The following is a 14,931-nucleotide window of genomic DNA, read 5'->3' on the forward strand; positions in this document are numbered from 1 at the left end:
CTTTGGTTTGCCCGGCCCTGGGGCCGCTGGCCCAGGTTCAGGGGCCACAGGCCAGGCGGGGTCCCGCGTCCTTCCGCAGCGGCCCCCGGCTCTTCCTCCACGCAGTGTCCCGAGGACACCCAGTCCTGGAGGCTCAACCTGTCACGCAGTCCCCTTTACCCGGCCCCCCAGCACGTGGTCCTGGGGTCCCCAGGGACGCTGGGGTCTGGAGGCGGCTGCTGGTTTCCTGGCCCGTGCTCTTGTGTCCGTCGGTGACGAGCGGGAGCGGAAACGGCTGACACGGGTGGCTGGGCGCGTGGGTCTCACAGCCTGAGCGACAAGGCAGAGCCCGCCTGACAGCTGGCGGGCCGCCCGGCTCCACTCGGCTTGGCGGCGAAGGGAAGACATTAAAGAGAACTGAAGCTGTGGAAAAAAGAGCATCAAAGACGCGTCTGCAGGCGAGGGCGAGCAGAGGAAGCTTCGGTGCTGAGCAAAGGGCCACTCCCAGAGCCGGGGCGCGGGCCGCGGGGGCGGCGTGGCGGGCGGGAGCCCTGCCGGCCAGGCTGGGCACAGGGCCTGTGGCTCACCCGAAGCTGCCGGATGGCTCAGGGGCTGGCCTGGAGGACAGCCCCCGTGGACACCCCTCGTGGACAGCTGTCTCCCGCACACCTGCCTCGTGGCCTCCCCTCAGATGGCAGGCGCTTGGCCTGGGGCTGGGGAGGCGGGTCAGGTCATGTTAAGGACGGCCGGGTGCCCGGCAAGGCTCAGACCTGTGGGCACCTGCCTCGAGGCTCCGTGTTGGGGGGCACGGTGCCCTGTGGGGCTCGGGGCTGGAGGGCCTGCTGGGAGGGGCCGTGTGGGGGGTGTGCTCTGGGGGAAGATGTCGCCAGGCCCCCCGGGGGCCCCTGCACCCCAGCCACACTGGCTGTGATTCCACGGGCAGGAGCTTGGATGCGCATCTAGAGTGGGCCCCCGGAGAACCTAAGGGTGTGTGGTGCCCCTCCTTGCCCAGCGCCCTCTGTCCCCCCTCTGTCACTTCCTCTCTCCTCCCTCCTCGGCTCCTATCCCCCCTTCCCACTGATGTCCGCTGGGCGGTGGGCTGCGTGCAGGGGCCCACTGGAGAGGTTGAGAGGGGCACTCGGACCTTGTGGGCACTGGGTTGGCAGGGGTGATATGGAAGCAGAGGGGGGCACAGAGACCATGAAGGCTGGGGAGGCGGGGGCGGAGGACAGGGCCCAGGGGAGCCTTCCACCCCACCCTGGGGTGGGCAGGACCAGCAGGTGACCGGATCAGAGCTGGTGGAGGAGGCTGGGACAGGTGCGGGAGGGGGCAGGAGCCCTAGGGACTATTGGGGTGCCGTACCCCCAAGGGGAGCTCCCTACCACCTGTCGGCATGCTCTCCCCCAAACTCGTGCTGTCTCCCCCAAACACAGTGTCCCCTCACACACTGTCCCCGCCACACTACCTGTCCCCTCACACACAGTGTCCTTGTCAGTATCCCCATCATAGTTTCCCCGACACACACAGTGTCCCCATCATACACGCTGTCCCTGTTACACACACTGTCCCCGTCACACACAGTGTCCCCGTCACACACTGTGTGTGTGCCCTTCCCCCACCATCTTTCATTGGGGACAGGAGGGAAGGGGAAGGTCAGGGTCTTCATCTGTCTTCATCTCCATCTGTCCCCTTCTGGTGGCCCCTGCTAGCCGGCCCTCTCCTCCCCGCCGTGTCCTGGCTTCACCCCTTCAGGTTCGGGAGGTCCCAGCCAGGGTCGCCTGCTCCCTGCCCCCACCTCCGGACCCTCTCCAGTAGGCAGGCATCGGGGATGCCCCCCGACCCCCGGGTCAGGGGTCTCTCGCGAAGAGCGTGTTGTGTGCGGTCCCTGGGAGATCGTAGGCTCTCTCGCCGGCCTCATACCCTGGCCAGGCTCTCTCGAGGGCGACATTCTGTCCAAGGACCGCGTGCGTGGCATGGTTAGTGCCTCACGGGGTCGCCCGTGGGACGGCCTGAGCGTCCTGCACTTGGAGAGCTGTGGGGGAGCCTGGCGTGTGGCCTGCTGGGCTGGGCCCCATGGGGCAGTACCCTGGCCGCGTTCCCGCACGTGTGCGCGTCTGCAGCGGGCTCCTCACTGTGCTGGCGGCCGTTCTCTGTGGAGGCCTGTGGTCTGTGCCGGGAGACTGTCAGGGCTGCGCGTGCTGGGTGTCGTGTGCCCATGTCCCTGTGTCTGACCTGCTCCGCGTCCACTGTTTGCTTTCGGCAGGACCAAGGGGAGAAGGCTTGGGAGGCCCCGGGCTGTTAGCGAGGGGGGGTGCCCCCTCCCCCCCCAGGTGCTCTGATCCCAGGCGGTCTGGTCCTGTGGGGTGCCCTCCTCCCCCCCAGGCGGTCTGGTTCTACGGGGTGGCCCCTCCCCCCCCAGGTGGTCTGGATCTGCAGGGTGGCCCCTCCCCCCCAGGTGGTCTGGTCCTGTGGGGTGCCCCTTGCCCCCCCCAGGCGCTCTGGTCCCAGGCGGTCTGGTCCTGCGGGGTGCCCCCCTCCCCCCCAGGCGGTCTGGTCCCAGGTGGTCTGGTCCTGTGGAGTGCCCCCCTCCCCCCAGGTGGTCTGGTCCTGCGGTGTGTCCCCCCCTCCCCAGGAGGTCTGGTCCCCAGGTGGTCTCGTCCTGTGGGGTGCCCCCTTCCCCCCCAGGCGGTCTGGTTCTGCGGGGTGGCCCCTCCTCCCCAGGTGGTCTGGTCCTGCGGGTTGCCCCTTCCCCCCCCAGGTGGTCTGGATCGGCAGGGTGGGCCCTCCCCCCCAGGTGGTCTGGTCCTGCGGTGTGTCCCCCCCTCCCCAGGAGGTCTGGTCCCCAGGTGGTCTGGTCCTGCGGGTTGCCCCTTCCCCCCCCAGGTGGTCTGGATCGGCAGGGTGGGCCCTCCCCCCCAGGTGGTCTGGTCCTGCGGTGTGTCCCCCCCTCCCCAGGAGGTCTGGTCCCCAGGTGGTCTGGTCCTGTGGGGTGCCCCCCTCCCCCCCAGGGGGTCTGGTCCTGTGGGGTGGCCCCTCCCCCCCCAGGTGGTCTGGTCCTGCAGGGTGCCCCCCACCCCCCCCAGGTGGTCTGGATCTGCAGGGTGGCCCCTCCCCCCCAGGTGGTCTGGTCCTGTGGTGTGTCCCCCTCCTCCCCAGGAGGTCTGGTCCCCAGGCAGTCTGGTCCTGTGGGGTGGCCCCTCCTCCCCCAGGTGGTCTGGTCCTGCGGGGTGCCCCCCGCCCCCCCAGGCGCTCTGGTCCCAGGGGGTCTGGTCCTGTGGGGTGCCCCCTCCCTGCGAGGAGAGGAGTCCTGGTTTCCAAGGTGCCCAGTGGTGACGCCAGGGTGTGCAGGCGGGCTGGCGGATGGGCGGGTGGGGGGAGCCGGAACAGGAGCCAGCGCGATGGAAAGTGGGGGAGAGGGGATCCCCCCGCGCTTTCCCGAGCCAGCAGCCGAGTCACAGGGAGGTTTCCATTTATGGTAAAACACAGGAAGAAGGATCATCCCGAAACCGCCTCTGAGGGAGGCTGGGGTGATGTCACCCAGCCTGGACGCAGGCGGTGGTGGCCCTGGGAGGCAGCAGCAGATTCACAGCGATTTCTGAGGTTGGAACAGGAAATGGTTAATAGTGTTTGCAAATAAAAACTTTCTGTTCTATCCTGTTTTTGAAGCATTTCCCAGAAGTTAAAAAAGAACACCTAATTTATCTGCCCATTTTAAGAACCAAATTTTACAAATGTGAACAAAACGCTACAGCGTTTACTGCGCACGAGAATGAAGGGAGTCGGGTGTTTGTGAGGGTAGGAGGGTCACAGGAGATTTCCAGGTCCCCTCACTTTCTGAACTTTCTAGAACGCTGTTCGTTGTTTAAATGTGGACTTTTATCTTAAATTTACGAATGCGCTTGTGTGTGTGTGTGTGCGTACGTGCTCCCGTGTGTGTGTGTGCTGTGTGTTCACAGGCGTGTGCGAGACACGGTTCACGTGAACGCGTCCCTGACCTCTGATGGTGGACGCCACTCGGGCTCCTTGCTGGCCACCGGCATGTGGACCTGGACGAGGGAGGGGCCCTGTCCTGCCCTGCACGCACCTGCTCGTTCTGATGGAGAAACGAAACCTAACTGTCTACTGGTTTGAGGAAATCGCACTGTCAAACCAACTGTTTGCCAGTTTTTTATTTTTTCTCTTGCAAAATCACCACATGGCCGATTGGTTATGGCAGACACACTCCCGGCAAATATGTCTGTGGCCAATGTGCCAGCCACACGTGCACAGCCTCATGGGTCCCCAGGCCCCTGGTCTGTCCCTTCCTTGTCCAGGGTGGTCTCTGCTCCTTGCAGGGCAAGCCCCCATCCCACCGAGGCTTGGAGGACGTGACTGGCCCCCGCCTGGCAGCAGCCGGGGGGACGCCGGGGCAAGGAACTTGGGGGCACTGGGAAGAGCCTGTAGGAGCAGATGCCGCTGCCTGCCTGCGGCCCAGGATGCCCGCCCCGCCTGCCTGCTGGGGGCTGGGGTCTGCGCGGGCAACGTCTCCCTGGAGGTGTACAACTTCTGCTGGTGTTTGGAGGAGGGCAGGGGTGAACCCAGCATGATTATTGCCACTCGATTTTCTCTCCTGGCCTGTCTGTCTCTCAACTTTTCTCCCTCCAGGCACACGAGGTGGGGTCCTGCCGACAGAGCAAACCAGCCAGCCAGCCAGCTGGCCTCCAGCTTAGACTCCTTTGCCGTGCTGTCCTGCCCCAAAGCTGGCACTTCTCTGGTCCAGCCTTGCAGTGAGTGGCTTTGGGGGAACCTGCCCAGGCCACGCCCAGGCCAAGAGGGGGACAGATGCTCTGAGCTCTGAGATCCACTCCCTCGGGGGTGCCCAGGGGTGAGGCCCTGCCTTCCAGCCACCTTCTCGCAAAGCTGAACTCAAGATGAGTGCCAGGCAGGCAAGAGAGGGTCCGTCGGGGAGAGGAGAGCGCCGTCTCTGTCAGGTGGGTGCAGTAGCCTTGAAACGGTGCCCCGTCACCCCTGGACTCTCCCATTCTGGAGCCCTCCGAGCCTTGGGGGTGGGGCTGGTCACAGAATGGTGGGCGCAGGTCAGAGGATGGGGCAGGCGCAGAGGGAGTTGCGATCAAGCCTCGAGAGCCTGTCCTCGGAGGGACCTGCATCCACGCGGGTGACGGCCGACCGGGTTCAGGGTACGGCACACCCCTCCGGAGTCGGCCATGTGCACACTCAGTCTCCTCCATCATCCTCTGCTAAAGAAGGGGGGGATGTTTATGGCCAACTGGCTTGTTAGTTGGCCGTGAGTAGCTGTTGCAGAGGGCTCGGTTCGTGGGTTCGGGAGGAGAGATAACCAGGCACGTGGAATGAGGCTGGTTTCCCTGGGGTTGGCCACCCAGGCCTTTTCAGCAGACTTCTAGGAAAGGTTTAAGGAAGTTTCTTAACCAAAAAGATTATCTTTGGGTTGGGTCAGTCATGATACCAAGACTCTTCCCTAAACTCAGAGGCAGGTTGTGGTCTCTGGAGGGGAGGAAACTGTGGGGTCGGCCACGCAGACGAGGCTGTGGTATGGCCCGGGGCAGAGCACGGTGCAGAAGTAGTCAGGGCCGCTGGGCTCAATCAGGTCACATACAGAGGAAAATCTCTGTGGGGACCCCCCCCCCCGGACCAGGGCTACAGCCATCCCCTCAGACCCCTGCACGGCGTGTGACCAGGACCACATGTGCCCACCTACACACAATGGCCATAGGTGCAGCCCCAGCATATCAGGTGGAATTGCTGAGATTACCTGTGTGATAACCAAGAAAACCCAGAAAACAGTGCCCTAAGCTAACAGCGGCATCTGGGCGTGAACTTCTCTCTTGAACAATAATTCCAGAGGTGGGCAGCGCTGAAGTGATGTGGTGACTCCAACTGTCATCAAGGACCAGATGGTGACCATAGTCACCTCATGGTCTAAGAGGGCTGCAGGAGTGCCGGTCATCATCTCTGCATCGATAAACAGATGCCGGGGACAGTGGGATGGGGAATAGGTCTTCCCCAGCCAGCTGGTCCTGTATTATGGAGCCTTCCTGGAAGTGTGTCCCAATAGTTTCCTCTCCTGTCCCACGATTCCCCTTTGCTGCAAGACAGACGGATATCACATCACTGAGAGATCGAAGAAGAAGTTTCAGAAATGCAAAACATGATGGGAACATCAAGTCACGTGCCAGGATTAGCTGCAGACTGGGCGAGCAGAGAATTCGTCAGCCGTCGAGAAGGGGAAAGGATTGCTCTGAGTGCAGGTCAGCGAGACACAGAGTCCAGGGCCCCACAGGGGATGGGGCTCTGCCCTCTGAAGGCATTGGCTGGCTTCACACCCTGGAGCTCCAGGGCCTTCCACAAAGCAACAGGACCAGAGCTCAACATCCGAACTCCTGGAGGGGTGGGAAGGGAGATTGGAAACAGCACACTCACGGGGGAGAGCAGGGACCTGGGGACAGGCTGGCGGTCAGAGCGGAGGAGGCCCAGGCCGCCGGGAAGGCCCACGGAGCACGCTGGCCCCGGGGGCGGAGGCAGTGGTCCTGAAAGCTGAAGACGGATGTCCGACCTTCATCTGGGGGACGTGCGCGTGAACAGCGGCTTGCCCAGGTTGGGGCAGAGGCCCAGACACGCGCTCACAGTATGTGTCCTGCAGGGTTCCTTTTGCAGAAAGCTCAAAGCGGCAAAAAGAAACATTTCAGCTGGCGGAGCTCCAAGGGGTCCCCCCCCCCCGCCCCGTAGAGCCTCTGCAGGGGAGGGGCACCCAGAGAGTTTTGGGGGTGCCGCGCGAGATCTTTATAACAACTTGTGAAGCATTATGTTTTAGCCATTTTTTTAGGTACACGTTTTACATTTCTAGCCAATAAAAAGTTTGGAAAAAAACCATGGGAAAATTTACAATGATACATGTTGCGTAAAGTTCCTCACAGCCTTGTTTCTGATGGCAAAGAATGAGCACGGGCGGGGGCGGGGCACGCAGACTTGGGCTCAGCTGCGGACTGGAAAGATGTCAGATATTTCCAGACGGACGAGTACGGACCGCCGGCCGTGGTATGTCGTGGAGTAAAGAGGCCACGCTGTATGATAACATATTTAGCATGAGTTCCTGTACATGAAAAATAGATACGAAAATTTACACATGCACGTGTGTGAAAAACATACGGATGTCAGCACCACAAGGATGATCATGTACGATTTGATTGTATTGCAGTTTTCCCTTTTTATTAATCTGTCCGTTTCTCGTTTTTTCTGAAATGAAAACGTATTGCTTGCGTAATAAAAAATGTTCAAGGGGATAAAGAAAAAGGCCTGTTTCTCATTCCTCAGAGACAAACCCGGTTGCCATGGAGACTGGATGGCTGTCAGGACAGCGATTGGCTGGTGAGGGTGCAGGATGTGGGATCCCAGGGCTTCCTTGGAGCCCAAGCTGGTGCAGCCAGCAGACTGCACTGCGGAGCCCGGCGCCAGCATGGACGGGGTGGACGTGTGGGCCAGCACCTTGGCCCAGCTGATGGCCAAGAGGAAACCCCAGGACACCTGGGAGCTGCTGCCTGAGGAGAACCTGGCCTCCGGGCACATGGAGAGTGGCGGTTTTCAGTACCGGCTGAGGGGGCTTTCCAGGTGCGCTGAGGGTGGGGGCTTCCTGTGGGGTGCTGGGGGGCGAGGGGCAGGAGCTGTTGAAGCACCGCCCTTGGTCGGCCCTGAGTCCAGGGCCCGGGCCGGCTGCGGCAGGCACCCTGTGGGCAGGGAAGAGGGGCACGCATCCAGCCTGCTCTTGGCTCCAACAGGTAGGTGGGCCCGGAGCGCGTCCTCCCTTCTGGGAAGTGGGGGTGCTGGGGGACAGCCTGTTCTGTCCTTCCCAGTGCTGGCAAGCTGGGCAGTGCTGGCCACCCCCGTCGGGGCCCTGCGGACGCGGTGGGGGGGCAGATGCTGGTGGGGTGATGCGGCCACCCACGCGTGGGAGGCTTACTTGGTCACTGCAGCATCTCCCGGTTTCCATGGCAGCACTGACGGCCTAATGGGGGATGGGCAGGTGATGGTGGTCACACCCTGCCCTGCAGAGGGTCCTGAGACAGGGAAGCTGAGTCGTGACTGTGACCGAAGGGGCCACAGGCCGAGGTGGGGCTGTGTCTGGCCAGGGCCAGGTTGGGAACCCTAGTGTTGTGAGGGTCACTGCATGAACCCCACTTCTTGTCAGCATGATGACAGCAGTGGGGATGGGCCAGGCCTGCAGGGATGGGGTTCAGTGGGGGAGAGGGCCTCACAGGTCACCAGGTGGACTCCGTGGGAAGCCACACTCTGACACGGCGTCTGAAAGCCCCGGGGGCAGGTGTCCGGTGCCTGTCGGCTCTCCCAGGTGTTGGGAGAAACACGTCACTGTCCCACAGCCAAGCGAAAAAGCTGCCTGAAACGTGTGGTTGAGGGTCATAAACACCGTTTAGCTGGTTTTCAGCTTTCGTGCAGGCACACCAGCGAGTGGCGGGGTCACACAGCACAGCCCTACATTCTGCAACACGTGGCCCTTGGCGTGCGTGTTGATTCCACCGAAATGAAGTAGGAAGTGCGGCTCCCAGGGCACTGGCTGTATGGGTGCTCCCTGGCCACCTGTGGCTGTGTGCTGCTGGCTGGCCGATGCTCACGGAGCCTGTCCTCACTGGTGACCGCACTGTCTGGGGAATGCCCGCGTGTGGTCACTCGTCCAGGACCTGAGGGTCTGGGAGAGGGGGCCCCTGCCTGGCCCCGGGGCGTGCAGCCACAGAGACCCCAGACCAGCACTTTCCTCAGCCCCGGACAGCCCGTGCACGGCTCTCTTGCTCACGTGTTTAGAGCCAGTTTGGACCCGTCGAAGAGGCTCTCTCACTGTCCTGCTGGGAGCCCCCAGCCCCTCCCGGCTCTCCAGAGATCCCTCCCTGCCCCGACTTTATTTCCCTGTCACCTCCTCTCCTCTCGGATGGGGCTCTTCCCTCCAGGGCTTCCCCATGTTTCTGTGCACAGCTGAGCCATAGCAGATGCTCCCCCCACTCTCCCCACAGGTACCCATAGGGTGCTCCCCCCACCAGGTGTCCATAAGGATGCTCCACCCACCAGGTACCCACAGGGATGCTCCCCCGGCCCCCTACCAAGTATCCACAGGAATGGTCCCCACCATGTACCCACAGAGGTGCTCCCCCCGTGCCCCACCAGGTATCCACAGGGATGCTCCCTCCCACCAGGTGTCCACAGGGGTGCTCACCCCCACCAGGTACCCACAGGGGTGCTCACCCCCCACCAGGTACCCACAGGGGTGCTCACCTCCCACCAGGTACCCACAGGGGTGCTCACCCCCCACCAGGTATCCACAGGGATGCTCCCTCCCACCAGGTGTCCACAGGGGTGCTCACCCCCACCAGGTACCCACAGGGTGCTCACCCCCCACCAGGTATCCACAGCGGTGCTCCCCCCACCAGGTGTCCACAGGGATGCTCCCCCCCACCAGGTACCCACATGGGTGCTCCCCCCACCAGGTACCCACAGGGTGCTCACCCCCCACCAGGTATCCACAACGGTGCTCCCCCCACCAGGTGTCCACAGGGATGCTCCCCCCCACCAGGTACCCACATGGGTGCTCCCCCCACCAGGTACCCACAGGGTGCTCACCCCCCACCAGGTATCCACAGCGGTGCTCCCCCCACCAGGTGTCCACAGGGATGCTCCCCCCCACCAGGTACCCACATGGGTGCTCCCCCCACCAGGTACCCACAGGGTGCTCACCCCCCACCAGGTATCCACAGCGGTGCTCCCCCCACCAGGTGTCCACAGGGATGCTCCCCCCCACCAGGTACCCACATGGGTGCTCCCCCCACCAGGTACCCACAGGGTGCTCACCCCCCACCAGGTATCCACAGCGGTGCTCCCCCCACCAGGTGTCCACAGGGATGCTCCCCCCCACCAGGTACCCACATGGGTGCTCCCCCCACCAGGTACCTACAGGGGTGCTCCCCCCACCAGGTGTCCACAGGGTGCTCCCCCAGCCCCCCACCAGGTACCCACAGGGATGCTCCCTCCCACCAGGTACCCACATGGGTGCTCCCCCCACCAGGTACCCACAGCGATGCTCCCCCCCACCAGGTACTCACAGGGTGCTTGGCTCCTGGTGACATTTCCTCAGGGCTGTTAAGCCTGGGCCTTGAGTCCCAAAACAAAAGCAGCAGGACACAGCAGGCAGTGCAGTGACCCCTCATGGGTGTCGGGCCGGGCTTCGTCCCTGAGCCGGTTTTCCCGCCAGACTGGTGGAAAAGAATTTGCCCTTTGGCTTTTCAGACTGCGGGCTGCAGGTCAGGGGTGTGTACCTGCCCGCTGTCCCTTCCCAGAGGGGGCGCGGGCCCTTGGCCCTGCCCGCCGCTCACGGCCCCTCTGTCCTCCTCAGGCTGCAGTGTGGCCGCTGCCAGTGGGGCTGGTCCTCGGCGCACGTGCACATCCTCTTCCACGTGTGGTTCCACCCGGCCAGCTGCCTGGGGCTGGTGAAGATGCGCCTCTGGGGCCAGCGCTGCCGACTGTGCCCGCCGGGCTCCCAGGGGGCCTGCCAGGTGAGTCTCCTGAACGTACGGCTCTTCCTCAACAAGCTGGTTCTGTTCATCCTGCAGAAGTGCTACGGGGAGGGCCTCAGCGCGGACCAGTGCCCCGAGATCTGCTTCGGTGAGCGCTGCGAGGCCTGCGACCTGGGGGTCTGCTTCTTCCAGAAGCCCCCAGACCCGGCCTGGGGGCCCGAGGTCCAGAGCCCCGGCTCCATTAAGGGCAGGTACACCTTGTACGGGGGTGACGGTGTGGCCTCGGCCGCTGCCGGCAAGCAGCTGCTCAGCCTTGGCAGCGGGCCCGTGGTCGACCGCTCCCGGGGCTACACCCCCAACTCTATCAGCATCCCCCTGTCCGTGTCCGACTTCATCAGGAACCCCGTGTCCGAGAGCAGCAACTTCTTTGAGCGCGACGACGACATAGTCACGGTTCCTTTCTCCCTTGTGGATGTGGGCAGGGACAGGGCGCCCGGCGCCGATGCCAGGGGCGGTGTCGGCCCCAGGGGGGGCCCCCTCCCGGCGGCTGACCCCCGCGGGCCGCTCGTCATTGGTAGGGGCTCCATCTACTTGCCTGCCAAGCGCACGGCCCCGCCTAAGGGCAAAGGGCTCCGGTGAACTTCAAGAGCCCCATCTTCCACGGCCGAGGCCTCCTCATCAACAGCATCAGGCCCTTCCAGCTCAAAGGCTTCATCTTCAAGGGCCGGGGTTCCATCCCCAGCCCCACCGACACCGACCCGGGCGACCGGGGCCCTGCGGGGAGCAGCCGGTTGCCAGTGTCCTACATCGTCGGCCTCACGGATGACGGAGAGGGCTCCGTCACCTTCCCCTCGTCTTTGGCCAACATCGTCATAGAGGAGGACTCCTTCCCCATCGTCAACGGCTCCGTCACCTTCCCCTTCATCTTTACTGACGAAGGCACAGGCAAGGGTGCTTCTGCCGTCGTCACCCAAGGCAAAGAGGAGGGGGACGGCGGCCACGGCCCCGCCGTCGCTGGCCGGGAGCCCCCGCGGGGGCCCCACGCCCGCAGACCCGTCACCATCAGCGAGGGCTCCGTCACCATCCCCTTCTCGGTCTTCAACATCATAAAGTGTGTGGGCCCCAGCTCCACCGCCAGCGGCTCCCCGAGGGGTGGCCTGCCCCCCCGTGGCCAGTCCCAGAAGAGGAGGCGGCCGCGGGCCAGGCTGGGCAGATCCTGCCCCGAGCCCGGCTGGGAGGAGGACTTGTGCCCCGAGGACGGCTGCTGCAGGCCCTGCTTCGACCCCTACGAAGAAGTGTGGATCTGGGTGTCCATGACCGTCTGCATCCTGTGGATTATGTACCTGTACAAGTTCAGCCCCTGACGGCCAGGGTGAGGCTGACGCCCCCCGTCCGGTCCCCGCTGCGCCCCTCCAGCAGGGCCGCCCAGGCCGCAGAGCAACGGGACCCCCCGCCCCTGTCTGCACCCCCGGGGCCCCCTGCCCCCCTCCCTGCCCTCCCTGAGCTGAGTCCTCTGACAGCTGGTCCTTACCCTCCCCTCCCCTTCCCACTTCCGTGTGTGTTCTGTCTCTTGATGTGAGTCGTGGCTTCTGTGGATGTCCACGCCGTGATTGTCCGCCAAGCTGCCCACGCGTGCTCCAGGCACTTGTCTGTGTGAGTGTTACAATCCAGTAAAATAAAAGTTAAACGGAAAAAACCCCACAGTGCTCTTGGGCTGAGTGGAAGCCAGCACCCGGAAGGGTTGGAGGTGGGCAGGTGTGGCGGGCACCTCCCTGCAGGGACCCGGTCGTGCCCAGCACTTGTTCCCCTGATGGCTTCTGGACTCCCTGCTGGGTGTGCTGGGCCGGGACGCTCTGCCCTTTGAGCACAGGGACGCAGGCCGTGCATGAGCCGCGTTCCTGTGTGGACCCCTGGGACCCTCCTGGAGCAGACCACTTGCCACACCCCCGCCGCTCTGGGAAAAGGTAAAAGCCCCCTTGAGCCGTGGTGAACTCCCTGCCCCCCGACCTGCCCCAGGACCCCGTGCGTGACAGCACTGCTGTGGTGGGAGAAGGGCCGTCCATGCCAGAAATCAGAACCCTCCCGTCAGCCACACTCTGGATTTCCGTCTTCAGAGGCCACAGGGCCCACTTCTAAGGGGCAGGGGTATTGGGCTGTGCAGTTCCCAGCCAGGTGGAGGCGTGACATTGGGCATGACCATGTCAGGCCCCCATGCCCTCCTTCTCCAGGCGGGGCCCCAGGGAGGTGGGGAGTTGTCTGCAGGGACCCCGAGGTCTGAGATTTGGGCAGCGGGGGGTCAGGTGAGAGGGTCTGGGGAAGCCTTGCCTTGTGTGTGCGGGGGGCTGAGTGTATGGTAACCTTCGTCCAGGTCTCTGCCCAGTTGCCCTCTGGCCTGACCTGGATCCTACAGGTGCATGTTGGGGGAGGCACGGGGACGGGGTGCTCCTGCACCGACTACGTTGTTGGCTGGGAGAGAAGAGGTGCAGGTGAGGCTTCAAATACCAGCAAACCCAGAAGGTTCCGCCCTGCCCTGAAGGCCAAGCCTGTGTGGGACACAGGGTCTACAGACCTCAGCCAGCCTGAACAGGAGCCCTCACCTGATGCCACTGGGACCCGGGGCAGACCTAAACACAGACCCTCCAAGTCCCGTCTACACTGGGTGAGAGCCTCACTGGAGGGCAGGACCCACACCAGGTGAGAGCCCTCTGTCCTGGGGCAGCTGCCACCCCGCCCCCTCCCCCTCCCCCACCCAATCCTAACCCCCCCCCCCCCCCCCAGCATCCCATCTACACTGGGTGTGGACACCTACCCGGGAGTCTGTTAGGGAGGTCCGACATGGCAGGTTCCCTGTCCTGTCCCCACACATGGGTCCTCGCCCAGCTCACTGGCTTCCCTGGAAATGACTGGGGGTGGCAGTGCCCACCGTGGGATCTGCCGCTGGACTCTCTCCAGGGAGGGACACTCTGCCCACAGTCGCAGGGGTCCCAGGGCAGGACCAGCGTCCCTTTGGGATGGGCGCTGGAGACCCTCCTGCCCCACGAGGGTGGGGGTCGGGAACCCTGCCAGGGGCTGGCCAGAGGGGCCTGTCCTTCCCAGAGGACCCCCTGGGGAGCACCTCCCTCAGCTCAGGGACCCTGCTCACCAGGGCTGCCCTGGGGAGGAGCTTAATATCTGAAACCGGGGTCTCTTCTGATTGATTGAGGGATGGAAGCCAGTCCGGCCCCACCCCACTGGGGGAGCCCTGGTGAGAGTCAGGAGGTAAGGGTCCACCTGGTCCCTCTGCCGGTTGGCCGCGTTGGGCCCTTTCCATTCCCGCTCCCTCCTCCAGCTCCCGGCCCCTTCTCCAGCCCAGCCCCTGACACCCTAAACCGCCCCGGCCCCTGGACCCCAGCCCAACCCCCTCAGTCCCTTCCTCTTCTCCAGACGCCTGCCCCTCTTCCAGCCCCTCCTCTCCCCTCCCCTCCCCCCAGCCCCGCCCCTTCTCCGGCCCCGCCTCCAGCGCCTGGCCGCCCGCGCTGTCCTGAGGCGCCCCCGTGTGGCCGTTGGCGCCACACGCAGCCCCGCGATGGCGCGACTGATGGCAGCTGTTTAAATATTTCTGTTTAATCAGACGGTTTGTTAAAACCCAGCAAACTCCATCCGTCATAGACATCATTAACATTAGTCTTTATGAATAGCTAAATTTCATTAAATCATTAATGATTAACTCATTAAGAATTAAGTTTCATTAATAAGACCGATAGCAAATGCGGAGAGCAAATGCACTCGCTCTGTGACAGATCCTCATCCGGGCATCCGCATCCGGGCACACCAGCTCCTTTGAGCGCCTGTTTACCTTCGTAATCACGGGAGACTGCAGGCTCACAGACACCGGCTAAAATGCCAAGGCGTGCCTGGGACGCAAATCTAGGACAGCCTACACCTGAGTCTGCACCTGAGACTGCACCTGACCCACACCTGACCCACACCTGACCCACACCTGACCCACACCTGAGCCCACACCTGAGTCCACACTGAGTCTGCCCCTGAGTTCATGCCTGACCCACACCTGGGCGCACATTGAGTCTGCACCTGAGCTCATGCCTGACCCGCACCTGGGCTCACACCTGAGCCCACACCTGAGCCCACACTGAGTCTGCACCTGAGTTCACGCCTGACCCACACCTGGGCCCACACCTGAGCCTGTTCCTGACCCTGTACTTGAGTCTCCACCTGATTCCACACCTGTCTCTTGTACAGCCTGAATGACCAGGTTGGGCCCAATTCAGTATGATGTAGCAATAACTATTTTTGGGAACTCAATCAATAATAGAGACACTGAATGTCTAAAACACCTAGAAGAGAACCAAAGGCAGACACATTTTAAATGCAAGTACTGTTAGTTCAGCCAGAGCCGGGGGGTGGGGGGGTCTCAAAGTGTGAA

The 14,931-nt window shown here is 63.3% G+C and overlaps 1 protein-coding gene across 1 annotated transcript; it reads left to right on the forward strand.

The window, feature by feature from the left end:
- The first annotated feature begins 7,342 nt into the window (after positions 1-7,342).
- RTP5 (receptor transporter protein 5 (putative)) lies at positions 7,343-12,209 on the forward strand. Its single transcript, XM_023260030.2, is given in 3 exon segments — positions 7,343-7,602; positions 10,388-11,136; positions 11,139-12,209. Coding segments are annotated over 3 exon segments (1,710 nt in total). The 5' UTR covers positions 7,343-7,375; the 3' UTR covers positions 11,873-12,209.
- Positions 12,210-14,931: the final 2,722 nt, after the last annotated feature.

The sequence above is a fragment of the Felis catus genome, chromosome C1 (assembly GCF_018350175.1).
Source record: "Felis catus isolate Fca126 chromosome C1, F.catus_Fca126_mat1.0, whole genome shotgun sequence".
Taxonomy (NCBI): domain Eukaryota; kingdom Metazoa; phylum Chordata; class Mammalia; order Carnivora; family Felidae; genus Felis; species Felis catus.